Genomic DNA, 16,309 nt, shown 5'->3' on the forward strand with positions numbered 1-16,309 from the left:
ACCCCGCGGACAGCCGCTCATCACCGCGCCGTCAACGCGCACTCACCCCCACCCTCCCCAGCTCCGCGCTCCATGCTGGCTGCCGGGGTCGGTGGACGGAGGAGAAGGAGAGCAGCTTGCTCTCCGGCCGGAGGAGGAGGTGGAGGAGCAGGTGGAGAGCCGAGGGGGCGATCGGAGACCCCGAAGAGCCGGAACTCACTGCCTCGACGTCTGGAGCGCGCGTCCCCACAGGAGACGCAAACGTGAAGGCGTCTTGTTAATGAGTAATAGTTCCTCCTCCTCCTCCTCCTCCTCCTCCTCACAGCAGGCGGAGTAATGAACGCATCCCGATCTTAAAGATTACTCACGGACTCTTGGAGGATTTTATTCATGGTCTTAAATCCATAATATTTTATAATATGACGACCCGCTAAAGTGAGGAATATCCATAGATTGTTGTTGTTGACTAATGTCATTGTTATATTTTTGTTTATATTTATCTGTTGGCTCTGTTTTTCATTGTTTTGGTTTTTAATCATTGTTTTTTTTACTATTGCCATTGTTTTGATTGTTGTTATTGTTGCTTTTATTCATTGTCTTTGCCTGCTGGAAGTGTTTTATTGTGGATTTGGACTGATTTTTGCTTTTTTAAATTGTTTTGACACTTTTTTTTGAATCAGTTTTGATGCCCGTTGTTTTTAATAATCGTTTTGACGACTGTTAATTTTTTATAATAATTTAGTTCGTTTAGCTGTTTTGATTTTTTTTTTTTTTAAGTTAAATCATTATATATTTTGTCTGTTTGTTGTTACTGACAGCAGCCACATATCACATATAAAAAGCTTACAAGATGCTATAAAGGTAGATGTATGCTGTTCTATGGTGAATGAAACAAAGATCTATGAAGACTGCAAATCTTTGCATCATGTTCTTATTCGTCATTTACACATCGTGCCAAAAGTTTTCAGAACTCTGGATGTAAAATGAAAATAATGAAACTTCCTGCGTGCAAACAATAAACCTGATGCCGTAGAAAAATAAATAAATAAACACCACCGCTGCAGAACTCTGCTTGCTACAAACTAAAAATTGCCTTATACAGTTTAACAATAAGCACTTTTGTAGATCAGAAACGGAAAGTTCTTGGGAAGTTCATTGGAAGACAAGATGTGGATGATAAAACATCCAGCTTCATCTCAACAATTTAAGCAAGTTCACAGTTTATCAGAGTCGTAAAAATGAACATTTCCACTACGAGCAGTTCCAAACACAACACTGGGAGACGTTTCAGAGCTCAAAGTGATTACACTCAAATATGAGGAAGTGAATGTGAGGGAAGCATTAGATGTGGCATTTTAAAAGACAGTTCAACTATAAAAGCAGACAGTAAACCTGCAAAATCACAGTTCATTTCTGGATGGGGGAAATAAAAAGGGACATCAATCTCATAAATTTGATAAAGATCAAGGAAGTTTTCAGAGAAGAATGAGGAAAACGTAGACAATGACTGTGGGACGGCGTAAAGGTTCTGCAGTCTCCTACCTGAGGACGCCTCACCTTTTTTTTTCCAGGCTTGTATCAAATAGCACAAATTGAACCAAACTCCCCTGAGAGGTTTCAAGAACGTGGCATAAACCGACACCCAACACAGGCTGATAATCTGAAACCACCATCAGGTGTGACTTTATTTTCATCCATGCTTCTGTTTATGAGTTGATATTAATTATCATGATCATAACCTCCATCTCACTATTTGCTCCTGCATATAACGAACAGCACTGTGAAGATACTATCACTGCTGTCACAGTTTCTTTAGCACTTTAATATATATCAGATATATATCAGAACTTAACCAAGTTCATATTTTTTTTAACCATTAAGTTTACGTTTAGTTTGCCAGGACGTCCTTTGGAATATAATCTTTTCTTGAATGCAGATCCAATCGGCACACGGGCGTAACATTCAAGTCAAGATAAAATGCTAAACCTGGCGTGATTTTTGCAGATAATGCTGGATTCGATAGAAATATTATGAAATAACAAGCTGAAGATATGGAGGAGCACTAAGGATAATTAACTGATAACAGCAGGTTGATTAAGGTAGTAAAAAGTTCTTCTGCGCTGATTAAAACAAATCTAATCTCAGTGTCTGAATGCAGCATCTTTCTGGCTTCAACTCACTTTCTTCTGTTCTCATCCACAATGCGTGGCTTTCTGTCAGTTGTTGTTCAGTTGTAAATCTCAGTGTTGTCCTCTGCTACTCTCACCAAAACAAAACGATCGCCCAAAATATCAGGCCTGATCAGACCTCCCCCATGTGATTCATATGGTTTTTATTTTAGTAATTAACATTTAAATGTCAAACCCTTTAAGGTCACTTTCGGTGATGAGAGCTTTTTTCTTCTTCTTTTTTCTCGTGTTGCTCTGAGCAGGAAACACGACGTGCACATTTTCTGTGAGGGGTGTATTCTGGGTCGTAAAGACACATACAGTAGATGTTTTGGCGTGTGGGTGCCGCTGCTCGGCGGGGGATGTTTCTTTTTGGGTGGAAAGTGTGAAACAGTCCGATACGAGGAGAGGAAACCCATGAGCTGTTCACTTACTTGTCATCGGAGGAGCTCCGATAACAACCGATAGATAAACAGTCTGGCAGCACAAACGCAGTTTTCGCGGACGTGCAACTTGATAAAATGAGGTGATGTCGATTGAAGATATTATGTTTCTGCGAATTACATTTTTTTTTTTTTTAGAAGTGATGTACGGTTCACACTCAGTAAACTCAAGATGATTTGGGTGAATAAAAGCACACACGACACATGATACGTGTGGTTTTGTAAAAGCTGCCGAACAAGTGGAACCGGTGTGCGGCCCCGTCTGCACAGGGTGACAAACCTGCACAACCAGAGATAATTTATGGTTGAAGGGTATGAGTCAGCCAGAACGGAGAGTGGATTCGGGGAAGGTAAACACTCAAATTAGGCATTTATGTTGGTCCATTTGTGTTTGAACTTACATTTCTGAACAAAGGTCACCTTTCGGGTGTCGGATGTCTGGAGGCGGACGGAGTTTTTCCTTTTCAGTGAAGAATAAAGCTGGAGATTTTTTTTTTTCTTTTAAAAGAAAGTAGAACTGATCGCTGACAAGGAGGGAAGGGTTTCTACAAAATAAAGGCACATTTCAAGTTGCTTGCAGTCTGTATGACTTGGTAACACAATCACGCCAGGTGATGTGTTCCACAGAAAACAAACTAAGATGCACGTTGCATATTTTTGATGTCAGATCAGACTTTTTATTATTTTACTATTTAATAATGAAAAGTATCAAAATGGCAGCATTAGTGGCGTTCCATTTCTGAGAGAAAGTTCATGTCTGTGCCAAACATTTGAACCATTTCCTCACAGAGTTCAAGTCCACAGTTTTGCTGATCCAGTTCAGGTCGACATGATTGTTTATAATAGCAGGTTAAAGGTTTTAGTTTGTGTGTGAAATCTATATGGAGAAAAAATAAACAATCTAGGTTTTCTTTTTCATAAAATGTATCTCAATAATTCAGAAAATAAAGCACATTTTGTGACAATAGAACAATGCGACGCCATCCGAGACTCTGAAGTATTTCCAAACAAGCACGACTGAAACTTTTTCGGAGCTGATGCAGGGACGTTAAGGGATGCAGAATTGTAAATATTGAATTTTCCACTGTTTGGACACTTCCTGATGTGGAACCTTGTCAAAGCAAACAGGGCAGTGCAGTAATGACTCATTACAGTGTCTTGTAAAATAGGACCACAGTTGCATGGATGGTTGGACATAACAGGCCAAGAAACTATAAAGAACCACAAACCCACAAGAGTTTTTTTTTTCCATTATTTTTTTTTTTTTATTATTAAACTTCTATCTTTATGCAATCTGTTTATATAAAAGTTCTAAAGCCATCAGCCTGAGACTAAGACAGACAGTGAGGCAATCGTGTGTTTCGGTTTAGTCCTCATTATTGGTTGACCGACGGCGTGTGTGACACGTACGTAATATGTTAACAAAAACGCTTAAAAAACAGGGAACATGATGAAGACAGACAAACAGACAAAATGGACCTCACAACGATGTCTTGTGCGGCCGGAGTGATTTCGAAGTAGTCCGTGACGAAACGAGATAGTGGACCTTGGATAAAAAGGAGTCGGCAGAATAAATTAGAGTAAAGTTGGTTTGCGACAGTCTCGTTGTGCTCCTCCGACAGATGACTAAACACTAGCACCAGGCCTGTTTTTCTTCTTTTTGGGAGAGGTGGATGAGGAATGGACGAAGAAGTCCGGGGCGACGCCATTCGTGTGTGTGTGTGTGTGTGTGCGTGTGTGTGTGTGTGTGTGTGTTCCCGTTTGGATGTGAGATTACGTGAGAGACCGCTGCAGAGAACGGCGGACATGAGTTCAACACGACTCTTCACCTGATCTGTTAATAAACATATATCCACCACATGAGAGGAATACTTTGACTTCATAATTTTGAACATAGCATAATTCTCCATCATCATCATCATCATCAATACCATTATTCAATTCTCTTAAATACAATATTTTACATGTCGGATTAAATACAGCTTAGTGTGTATGAGTGTGGTTATCTGGATCAGAGATCAGAGAAGTGGCTTTTCTGTTTTGTTTTGTTTTTTCTTACCACTCTTTTCTTACTGGCATTGTTTTCTTGTGGTTTATGACGTGGCGGCGGCGGGGGGGGTGGGTGGGCTCTATAGAAATGTGTGGGATCTCCCCAATGCTCGCAAAGACCAGCATGTTAAGGGTTTGTGTGTGCGCGTGTGTGTGTGTGTATATGTGTGTGTGTATTCAGTCACTGTCGCTGGTTTCGCTGCTGGGGTCTCCCTGCACCTTGCTGCGGTGCTGCATGGCTCGGTGATAGGCCACCTGCACGGACTTGCGGATGTTGGATTTCCTCCCCTCCAGCATCTTCTCCTTGTCCAGCTCCTGGTCCACTCCGAGCGGCACCAGCTTGGAGCGCGGCAACCACTGCCTGCGCGCACACACACACACACACACACACACACACACACACACACACACACACACACAAACAGGTTCTCCAATCAAAACCAAGACTCATTTACACTGCGAGGACAAATGAACACATCACTGACTGAGTTAATATCTTGTTAAAGATTAACTGCTCTCTGATAACCTGTGAGATTAAGTTACTGGTTCCTGAATAGTTTTTTTTTGTTGGTTTTTTTTGTGGTTGTGACCTCAAAGCAGATGAACCTGATGACTCTTAAAGACGGAAAGAAGAATAGAGCAACTTCTGCTCCAGTCATCAATTTTGCCTTTTTCTTGCCGAGAATGTGAAGTGACTGCACAGAACACGATGACCCCAAAATACGTGTTGTTCCGCTCCTCTTCTCAAAAACCACGCTTGCCCTACTTCTCCTGGCTGCTTTGTCTCGGTAGAGGAACTGCACGTTGCTTTGAAGTGTTGCCAGTGAGGTACACGTGTGTGCACACATCCAGTCAGATCAGAAGCCTGTTTCTGCTTGTGCTTTCTATTTTTCTGCGCCACGTCATTACAGACACTCACCAGGTTCTCTTGTTGTCAAAGAAGAGCACAAGGAACAGGTGCTCCCTGGCCTCCTGGGTCATTTGCTCTCCAAGCTTCAGCACATCCAACGGCGGGACGGGTATTGGGACGCCGCGGTGGAAGACCCCCTCCCTGGGCATCTTAGGATCGATTATCTATCGACACACAGGAAGAGGGTTGAAGTCGCGTCCGGGGGAAAACAATAAAATGCGGTTTATACAATTTGTAGTGTCCGCTTATGCTCTCACCAGAGCAGGGTATGAAGGGTAGCCTCTGCATTTGGCCCACACCAGGTCCAAAGCTTCCAGGGAAGAGTAGTCGTCGGAGGTCATCCAGCATCCTGACCTGTCCCGGCCACGCACCACTGACAGGAAGGGAGGAAGTCACCGTTATGCAACGTCCTCTCTTGCTGAGCACTGGCCTGTTGTGTACATGATCAAACTGCTTCAAGTGTTACAGAATCCGTCCTTCTCAGCCAAAAGTGTGTCCGCGAGCATCTCATTCTGCAGAAAAGACTGCAGAATGACGTCTGTTAAGTGCTGGGTGGAGTGTCCCAAACAAACCAAGTCAGCGCTCCACAGTGAAAACCAGACCTTCTATGTCATCTTTGCCCCCCCCCCCCTCACACACGCACACACACACACACAAACACACGCACACACGGAACAGTATACATTTTAAACGCTCTCTGTGAGTAACTAAATGTCGTCGTAGTCATGTTTTAAAGAAAGGTCGGTGTAGTTCTTGTGGTTCTGTTTTGTGTTCTGTGGACTAACCGGTGTTGTCGTAGTCTTTTGTTTCTTTGTAATGGAAAAAGGGGAAAAAAAAAAAAATATAGAATTAATCTCAGTACTTTGTTCAAATTCAGCTCCAGGCAAACAAGCAATACTTTAGTGAGCATTCAACAGTATCAACATGTGGGAATCTTCAGCAGTGTTTGCATGGGTATTCTAGTCGAATCACAGCGGATGAAGAACACCATCACTGGCGCATCCGATTGTCTGAGGTTCAACTCTGAAATCCCTGCATGAATATGTGAAGCATTGCTGGAGCTCGTGTAAATGCTGAATATGCAAAACAGTGAGGCGACAGAGAAAGAAATTCCTTCCTTTTGTTTCCCGCAGCTTGTTTTTGACACATTAACCAGGAGGTGTGTATCCACCTTTACTCGGAAATAGAAATGCATGTTTTAGATATCCATTTATTTTTTTTAACCATCCTATATGTTTTTCCCTTTAATTGATTTCTAGTTATAATCGTTGAATAGCTCTGGGTGAACAGCCTGAGCCAAATTGGATTAAAATCTGCAAACCTCCGAAACACAGTCTCACTTCTCCAGCCTCCCCTCCCATTACATTCAAACCCCCCCCCCCCCCCCCCGCTATGTGATCATTTACTCACAATGTGAAACACTCCGCGATCCTCCGACTGAGTAGGAGTCGTTTTCAGTGCCCGATGTCTCCTCGCTGCTGTCCTCCTGGAAGGCAGAGCGGGAGAACGATGCTTTTCCTCTGCCCTGCTTAGAAGGAGTTGTGCTGGTGAAGAAAAGAGAACTTTTAGAACGCATAATGTTACAGTTGTGAATGCTTAAAACAGTTACGCATACAGAATTGCCAAAAAATAAACTTTCTACTGGAAAAGTAAAAAAACAGCGTCAATGAAAAGGCCCCAAAACGTCAGTGCGGGTTCATGAGTCTTATTGTTACATGAAGACGAGCAGAGGCGCAGTGGTCACCTGGTCCTGTCCGAGGCGGCGCTGCTGCTGCTGCTGGTTGTGGACTCGGAGTCGGAGCTCGAACGAGGAAGACGAGACTCGCTTCTGTACACGCGGAAGCTTTCTGTGACCGGCTGGTTTCCGGTATTGAAACCATTGCTGGGGAGACCTGGCGGACGGCAGCAGAGACAGTGAGTGGCCGAGGTTCGTAACTGCAGCCCGTACGTTAAAGCCGAGCGAGCGTGGCGCACCTGGCAGCATGTCGTCGCCGTCGCTGTCGCTGTCGGAGGTGGAGCTGGTGTGGGGGCTGCGGGGTCGTTTCCTCTGTCTGCTCGGTGACAACAGAGGCAGCTGTGGGGGGCCGATGGGGCTTTGACTCACTCCCGCCCCGCCGTACCCGGCATCGCGGTTCTTTGGGGGGCGTCCCGGTCTTTTGGGAGGCCCTGCCATTTTTTGGTTCTTCTTGGAGAAGAGTACAGACGTCCTGCGGCCCACCTCTGGAGCCAGGGCAGACGAGGACACGCTCAGATCTTAACAGGGAGAAAGATTCACATGTTAACATGCGCACAAGTGATCATCTGTCATTTTTCCCATGCCACATGATCTCTGATGATACATTTCTGGGGACACACCCTTCCCTCCAATCTCCTGGCTGCTGCTCTCTCCTCCCTCATCGAGATGACCTCCGGAGGAAGAGTGATGGGGGAGGGAGGACGAGCGGTCTCCTCCGCCCATGGAGTCCCGGCCGCCCATCCCGAAGCCTCCCTCCCGCTGGTGTGCGAGCTTCCTCTTGATCACGCTGATCTCCTTCCTCAGAGCTTTGGCTCTCCGAGACTGGCCGATGCTGTGCTTCCCTGAGCTGACCTCGTCCAGACGCGCCTGCAGGTAATGCAGCTGCTCCTCCAGTGGCAGCCGGCGTCTGTTTTCTGGCAGGAGGAACTCTTGAGAGGGGCCGGGGGGGGGGGGAAGAGGAAGAGGAAGAGAGGGAGAGGGAGAGGGAGAGGGAGAGGGAGAGGGAGAGGGAGAGAGAGAGAGAGGAGAGAGAGAGAGAGAGAGAGAGAGAGAGAGAGAGAGAGAGAGAGAGAGAGAGAGAGACACACACACACACACACACAGTTCAATAACCCAACAGAGCACATTTTAATCAAACATGGATGAAGTCCAATATGTTTGGAAACAGTAACTCGCTATCATTTGGTTTTTAAATCAGTGCGGTCTCCTGCTGATGAACCTGCTCTGCATGAACAATTATCAGTTGATCGCTCCTGGATTACAAGAGTGACATGTGCCATCTACTGGCCATTGACATGTACTACGGCAAATGTCTCTTACTTCCTTTATTAACTACTGAGACTTTCATTCAAGCAGTGGAAGCTGGAATTGACTCAAGTGCCCCTCTTTACTCTATAGTGGACAAATCAGCTCAGAAGACTTGTGAGTGGACGTACATATTGTAATCTAGCATCCCACTCACACACATACTAGTCCTGTATTCAGAGTTTATGAGGAAAGGGAGTAATTGTATATTACTCATGTTTACCAAAATGTACTTTATATTCATTCAATACATTTCCATTTAATTCCTGATTTATCCCCCCCCCCCCCCCCCCCTGCATCAACAGATTTATCACCTAACCTGAAAATTGTTCCTAAACTGTCATTTTATAACATGTGTTAGTGTGACATTGAAGTTTCATTAAAAAAATTACTTTGAAACACTTTGTCCCTGGCCTCATTTTCCCACAGTGAACATTGTTTTGGTTGCGGCAAAACCTCTTGTCGAACAATCAGGATGCGAGAGGAGCTCTTACCCTCCTCGTTAGAAGACAAGGGGCGCTCTCTTTCTCTTTCTCGATCGCGGTCTCGTTCCCGCTCGCGCTCTCTGTCTCGCTCTCGCTCTCGCTCTCGGTCTCGGTCTCGGTCTCTCTCTTGCTCCCGCTGAATGTCTGGGCTCTGCTCTCGCGGAAGGTGCATGCCGGCCTCGTAATCGAAGCCGATCCGCTCGGCCTGGCGCCTGGCCGTCCGGATGACGACCCCGCCCAGCTCTCTGAGCCGCAGGGCCGCGCGGTAGAAGACCGTGTCCTTGGCGTTGTACTTGAGGCAGTTGTTGACGATGAGGCCGAAGTCGGCCTCGAAGGCCTCGAACGTGAGGTAGCGATGCGACTCCAGCAGGTTCCACATGGTCTGAAAGTCCATTGGAGTGTCAATATGGTCCAGGTAGTCTGGCACCTGAGAGGCAGAGATTAGTGATCAACCTGCACTAGCAAAGCCGTTGACTCATTATTAGCTGACGTTAGGTGGGAGAGGATCGACTGATAAGGGTCAAGCTCTGAAAGAACAAAAATTACTCGCGAATGAAAACATTCGTTTTGTGTCAGGGAGCATTTACCTCCGCCAGAGGAACGGGCTCAGTGAAGAAGTTGTTCGTGTCTCTTTCCTGCAGCTGCTCCAGCGTACTCCTCAACAGCACCAGAAAGGGCGTCAGCTGCATCTCCAGCGCCATCTGCTGCACTTTGATCTGGACAGACACATTTCATGGTGGGAGATTAAATACAATGGAAGGTGAGAGTAGAACAACGCTCGTCTTCCAGGGGATTCACTTTTTCTCACATTTATGCTCAATTCAGCATTCTAAAAAGAGGTTTTCCATCCAGCCACATATCACGTGTTCCTATTATCGTGGCTTTTGGTTCATTGTATTAACCGAATTAAATCATTTCTTTGCCTCACCGTCTCCCTCTTGAGTTTCTCCCTCTTGCGGATCAGCTCGACCAGCAGTCTCGCCCGTTCCAGATCGTGCCGTAGTCTCTGCCAGGCCTTCAGCTGCTCCTTCAGGGCCGACTGTTTCTCCTCGGTGTCCCTCTGCAAAAACGGCAAGCACAATCCTGTGAAAACGTCAGACATCTGAACGGGATGGACAAACGATTCGAGCTGCATGGGCAGCGCCGTACCACAGGAAGTTGTGCCGCGGGCTGCGGTGGGAGCGGCTCGATGTGGCGTTGTGACTGGAGGTGAGTCTGGAGCCGGCGCAGCAGAGGCACACCGTTGCGACTCTGCCTCTTCAGGGTCCAGTAGCTGTGAAGTCGTTGCATGAACTGGCTTTTCCTGGGCACCGTCAGGTTACTGGTGATTTTGCTCAGCCTGAAGAAAAGCAACATCGTGAGTGGAAAGACCGCTAGTCACAGAAGAGGTCCAGATAATTCTTTGAAACAGATCTTCTGGCGTATCGTTTGTACGCAGAGACCAAAACGGGTGTCGTGCTGCTGACCTGTGTGGAGGTATACATGGCACGGACACCACCGGTGCAGCCGCTCTCCTCTCGGCTAAAATCTTCCTCGCGCGTTTCATCTTCAGCCTGGATTTGGCCTTTGCCCTCTTCGCCCGGTCAGAGCTCCAGCCCTTGGAGTCCTCGTCGTGGCCGATGCTGGGCTCGTCGTCCTCCTCCAGCTCGCCTTCGCTGTGAGACGAGCCCATGCTGGCCCCGCCCACTCCGGCCAGCGGCCTGGCCGACCCGGGGGGCGTGTGGATGTCGCAGTACGCCGTCTTGCGCACGCTGAAGGAGGTGCCGTTGGCCCCGGTCTCCCTGACGGGCTCCATTTTCATGTAGAGTCCCGCCTGCTGGGCACAGGTGACGTGGAACGCCGTGTAACAGTTCGCTTTGTGACACTGGATGCAGGCGCCCGAGCCGCGCTGCTTGCAGATGTAGCATGTGAGCTTCCAGCGCGCGGGCGGGATGTGCTCGATGCTGTCGATGGGCTCCAGAAAGACCGTGTTAGCAAAGCAGACCTGAGGAAGGGCAGAAAAATCCTCACCTTCAATGTTTTAAAACAGACCGACCGCACTGCTCACCGTCCACAACAATCGTCATCTGGCGTAACATCATGAAAGCTCGATTCTGCGCGACATCGGCGGAGTATTTACCTCTGGGATCCACAGAGCACAGACGACGTGGGCCCAGCGAGCGTCGTCCGTCTGTTTGAAAGCACCGCCCTTGTTGGGGCAGAGGGCGCAGTCCACGGCTCGACTGGGCGACTGCAGGCAGCGGCGACACAACCACTGGCCCTCTGGGATGTAGGGCACGCCGTAACACTCCTGGTGGACCGCCAGATTGCACATGTCGCAAAACAGGATCACATTGCTGTTCTGACACTCTCCGTCATTACAAATGCAGCAGACGGCGTCTTCATCGATTAAGGTGCTGGGGTCGGCCTGAGAGAGAGAGAGAGAGAGAGAGAGAGAGAGGAGCACAGGGACGCATCAGTCGGATGCAATCAATACACATTTCGATGACGAGACGCCACCTGTCCACCTCGGTGTCCACGCTAAGATACCTTGTTGTGGCTCTCGAAGTAGGACTCCTTCTCCAGACGGTCCATGAGGTACTCAAAGACCTCCTGAGGGATGGGTGTCACGCCGTCACGCCGCCGCTTGTCGTTCATGATGTCAAGCCAGATGTAGTCCTCCTCGTCGATGTCGTACTCTACCTCCTCGTCGAGCTCCTCCACAGATTTATCGATGTACCTGAAATCCACAGTGACAGAATTAATAATCCAGCATGGCGAGTGTTCCCGTGTGGCGTGAAACGTGAGGTTTTCAAAAGCATATTTAAGGTTTTACAATTTGTGCTCTTAAGTACCAAAAGCAGTTTAGAAACCCGAAATCAGCAAAAAGGATTTCGACGAGAGACAGCACAGACGACAAAGCAAAGAAAAAAAAAAAAGAGCTCAAGAATGGAAAGCATTGAAATATTTACTGAAGGTACAGCAAAACATTACAAGATGAAGTGGCTCTTTTTGTTTACAGCATATTTTGTTATATTATTATTTAAAAAAATATTCGAGTAATCTGGTGACAAGAAGTGTTTTTCATATCATTATACACATTGTCCGAAACATATGAGTTCGTTATGAATGCCATCATCAAAGGTTTTCTAATCCGGATTATTTTCCTCTGAGGTGAACGTGCTGATATAATATATGCGTTTATAAATCAGGCTATAGTTAACGTACTAAATAATAAAACTATTTTTTCAATTTGCTCTGATGCCGACAGAAAGACTGAGGAAGGATTTTTGATAGCTCATGACAACCCCAGCATTACAAAAAAAAGTAGTGAGAATTGGTTGAAATTTCAATTTCATCTGGAAAAGGGAAAGAAATTAGGAATCGAAGGTGGAATTGTTGATAAATGTACAGCGACAGGGCAGAGAAGCAGAAATAAACTGCTGAGAAGGTCCACTGCTACTCCTGTTCAGTTAAAAATTCTTTTTACAATGAGTTCTATCCATAAAATAGTGTTTAAAAATCCCATTATGTATTCATTACTAATCAGAGACCCTGTGTAATCAGAATGAATCATAGTGCAGTTTTTAAAGCAGACCTGTAGTACGACGATGGCCGTGGGGGAGCGTCGGGTCGGTCTTGGTCCAGTTCTCTGAACACCGCCTCGGGAAGCTTGACTGCGGGACCAGACTGAGCGCTGTGGTGATGAGATGAGCTATCCTTTTTCTTTTCCTTACTCTTATGCTTCCCAGACTTCGGCGTGGACTTGCCCCCGTTCGAAGACGGGATGTCCGAGCGGTCTTTGCCACTGCCGCCAACCTCGTTACCCCCGCCGCCTCCGTCGCTGCCGTTGCAAACCCCTCCGCCGCCGGTCCCAGACGGCGGCGCGTCCTCGGCGTCGCTGTCTTCCTCCGACACCACGTTGATGCTCTCAAAGATGCTGATGCGGTGAATGCGGCCCTGAATGTCCAGCTCCACCATGCGCTGCGCCTGGGCGTACGTCATGGTCTCCCTCCCCGGGGAGTGTGAGCGCTCGGACCGGTTGGGACTACTAGGTGTGTTCCCCCCATGACCCGATCCTCCCCCTCCCACCCCGCCGCCGCCACCGCCTCCTCCCCCGCCGCTACCTCCGCAGTTACCGCCGCCGTCGTCTGTGTCCCCTGAACCAGCCAGAGAGGCGCGAGGAGGCCGGCCCTTCCTTTTCTTCTGGGGCATAGTCTGTGCAGGAGTGGGGTTGTCATGGTCGTAGTGGTAGAGGTGATACTCAATGCCACTGTAGCTTTTGTAGACCTTACGACAAGACTCCACGGGGCACTCGTACGGGGGTTTGGTGGCCCGCAGATTGTGGCAGAATGTCTTCACATCGAAGTCCAGTCCCATTGTGCCGACAGCCACTGCTGGGACAGGCGGTGTTCAAAGTTACATCTTTAAAAAAAAAGAAAGAGAGAGACCAGAGATGAAAGAATGGCAGTGTTAAAAAGTACAAGTGATGAAACATGAGAAAGAAATTACCAGTGTATTGATGAAAATTTTCCTCCTCAGAAAGTGTGAGATATCAGTTTATATAGCTGCCGAGACTATGTCATTTTCATAAAACCACTCTAAAGTAATCAGATTCATATTTTAGTTTCACAAAGTACTATAATGCCCAACAATAAAACTAAGTGTAACAGAAATCCTCCAAACAAAGCAGATGTACAATAGAATGTGTGGAAATATAGTGCACAAATAAAATTGCCCTCCTGAGCTTCATTTGCTTGCTGAGTGACGATGAGTTAGTTTGCAAATTTACTGTCGACTTTCAGAGAATTGGCTATGATGCCCGTTTATTGCAGTCACGTAAACACTCAACTCGCAACTGGAACATTCCCAAATAGACACTTTCATATCAGATCACATCAATTAGAGATCAGGAACATGAATAAACAAACAGGTGCAGTTTGACAGCTCACTCGATCCTGAAGGAACGTTGTGCATATGAGAAAAGTTATCACTGGAAAACCGTCTTTTAGTGGACAATATGTTAGACCGATGACGACTTCTCTGTGATGTCGACTCTTCCTTTCTCTTGTGGACTGTCGGTTTAGCCCCAAGATGCTGTTCTGCTCCTGATGTGGATGTTTGTCAACCGATCTGATAACTGATCATTATTTCTGATTTGAGACAAGACATGCCAGCACCTGACTCACTCCTGGGAGGGATGGAGCAGGGGAACATGTGAAGCAAGGCAAACAAACACCATCAACCTTAGGGTCTGCATGGGATCCATGTCTGCACCTTGTGCACCTGCTATGGAGCTGTCACGTGACTCTGACCCCAAACTCCCCAGACCCAAATACAGTGTCATGTTTTCTCAGTAACAGGTGCAATTTAGGTCAACATTTCTATTTTTTTTAAGGCTTCTGCTCCCTATAGACTTGCAACCATGTGTAGTTACCTCTGAGTGCAGGCGACACGAGTCAGCTAACTGTAGTTTCCTGATCGTTGAGAGGAATACAGCTGCTGAGAGAAACATTTACCGTAATAACGATGGATGTTATTAATATTCTCAGTTTCGGCTAACGTTAGCATGTAGCTTCTTCTTTTTTTTTTTTTTTGCTCAAACAATGAAACATTGCAGGTGCTGTTAGCCGGGAAGCTAACGGCAGTTAGCCAGGAAAACACAACACTTGAGTCACCCTGAATCTGAAGATAAACTAGGTTTAAAACACCAAAGCACCGTCAACTAACTGATAAGACGCAACTTAGCCTGTTTTTGTCTTCATCCTGAACGTGGCTGTCTCACGACTTTAAAAGCTAAACCGAGGCTGGTAGCTGGACCACTGCTTCGTGTTAGCCTCACATACACACACACACACACACACGCCACCGCTAGCAGTAGTTTTTTTTTTTTAATTTACACCTATACGTGTGAAATAAGTCAGAAAACAGCAGCCTTTCGTGGTTTAGACACACACACACACACAGCAGCCTGGCTGGAACTCAGATGTCCATTCAGCTCCAGTCAGTCCCCGTTTCCCTCCACAATGTCCTCACCCCCCGAAAACCCCCTCGTCTCAGTTCAACTTGTTATTTCACGTTTTAGCAGGATATGTGACACTTCTTCGTGAAACTCTGGTTTTATTTTATTTTTTTAAATGTTATTGTTAGTGTGTTTCTCTGCAGCCACACACACCTCTGAAATGTTTTAGTTCCGAGGAAAACAGGCGTGTTGCATTCAGGCTCCACCAACCTCTCTCTGTTATCACAATACGATGGGTAATTCGAGCAAACTCTTCACCTAAAACCAGCTCCCACACACACAATGTGACTAAATTCCCTCCCAAAAATGTACTGTTTTGATCGCTATCCCTCACAGATTTGCTCCAACGTTATAAACACTTACTACTCCGCGCTCCTCGGGACTGCGTGCTTCGGAAGCCTCGCAGCGGCAGCAGCTCGGACCGGGGTTCTGCAGATCGATTTTTAATTCATTGGATAATCCCAGACGAGGCCGCGGGAGCCGCGGGAGCGGCGGGCTGTTTTAATGGGACTGTATAATATCCCGATCATTTCATTGTGCGGGGGAATAATTCAGGAACTCGGCGGAACAAAAGGGGCAACCATTGCTGTAACGCTGCGCCGTGGACGGACGCGGCTTGACACATTCGACAGACAAAAGCGGCGCTGTCGGCGGGGAGGTGGGGGCTTTCTCCCTCTCGGAAAATAAAACCCGTGGGAACCTCTCAACCTGGATTTTTAGTATCCGCGTGAGATGTATCTCTTACCATCGTCTATCTGTGCGGTTCATTATTATTTATTTAATCCGCGTTTCCCTGCCCAAGCTCCGTGTTGGACGTGGCGAATCTGCGGGTTGGTTTCAAAGATGGCTGCGCGTGAACGTTTCACTTTGAAATCACACCTCGAACAAGATCCACACACTCTTGAATAAACAAACTAACCCTCTTTAAACACTCTGGAATTTTCAAAACACTGAATTTGGATTCGTCAACTTTAAGTCTTTATACCAGGGGGTCTGCAACACGTAGAGCTATTTTTGTGACGTGACTTTCCACCAAATCAAGTTTACCTGGAGCTGCAAAACATGTTTAACATTTAAATTGAGGTTAATTCACCTCGAAAAGTTTTACATAAGAACAATGATACATGTTTGTGTATGCAACATAACACACACATAAAGTGTGTGTTATGTTGCCTCTATGACATTTTAATTACAAGTCAGGATGGCCTATTTCATTATATTTTCAGCTGTTTTT

General features: G+C 46.6%; 1 protein-coding gene across 2 annotated transcripts; it reads right to left on the minus strand.

Annotated features, from left to right (window-relative positions):
* Window positions 1-3,909: 3,909 nt before the first annotated feature.
* Window positions 3,910-15,650, minus strand: brpf1 (bromodomain and PHD finger containing, 1). 2 transcript variants are annotated; one of them, XM_080496598.1, is made up of 16 exons: window positions 15,439-15,650; window positions 12,652-13,478; window positions 11,604-11,793; window positions 11,194-11,481; window positions 10,541-11,058; window positions 10,224-10,413; window positions 10,003-10,134; window positions 9,662-9,790; window positions 9,084-9,501; window positions 7,905-8,213; window positions 7,524-7,802; window positions 7,294-7,441; window positions 6,960-7,093; window positions 5,807-5,922; window positions 5,559-5,713; window positions 3,910-5,000 (listed from the first exon to the last, which is right to left on the minus strand). In XM_080496598.1, exons 2-16 carry the CDS (start codon window positions 13,431-13,433, stop codon window positions 4,817-4,819), a joined length of 3,972 nt encoding a protein of 1,323 aa, XP_080352724.1. In that variant the 5' UTR covers window positions 13,434-13,478; window positions 15,439-15,650; the 3' UTR covers window positions 3,910-4,816. The 2 variants fall into 2 exon arrangements, with proteins under 2 accessions (XP_080352724.1, XP_080352725.1); XM_080496599.1 differs by lacking the exons at window positions 3,910-5,000; window positions 5,559-5,713; window positions 5,807-5,922 and adding an exon at window positions 5,927-5,979.
* Between the last annotated feature and the right edge of the window lie 659 nt (window positions 15,651-16,309).

The sequence above is a fragment of the Blennius ocellaris genome, assembly GCF_963422515.1.
Source record: "Blennius ocellaris genome assembly, chromosome: 5".
NCBI classification, from domain to species: domain Eukaryota; kingdom Metazoa; phylum Chordata; class Actinopteri; order Blenniiformes; family Blenniidae; genus Blennius; species Blennius ocellaris.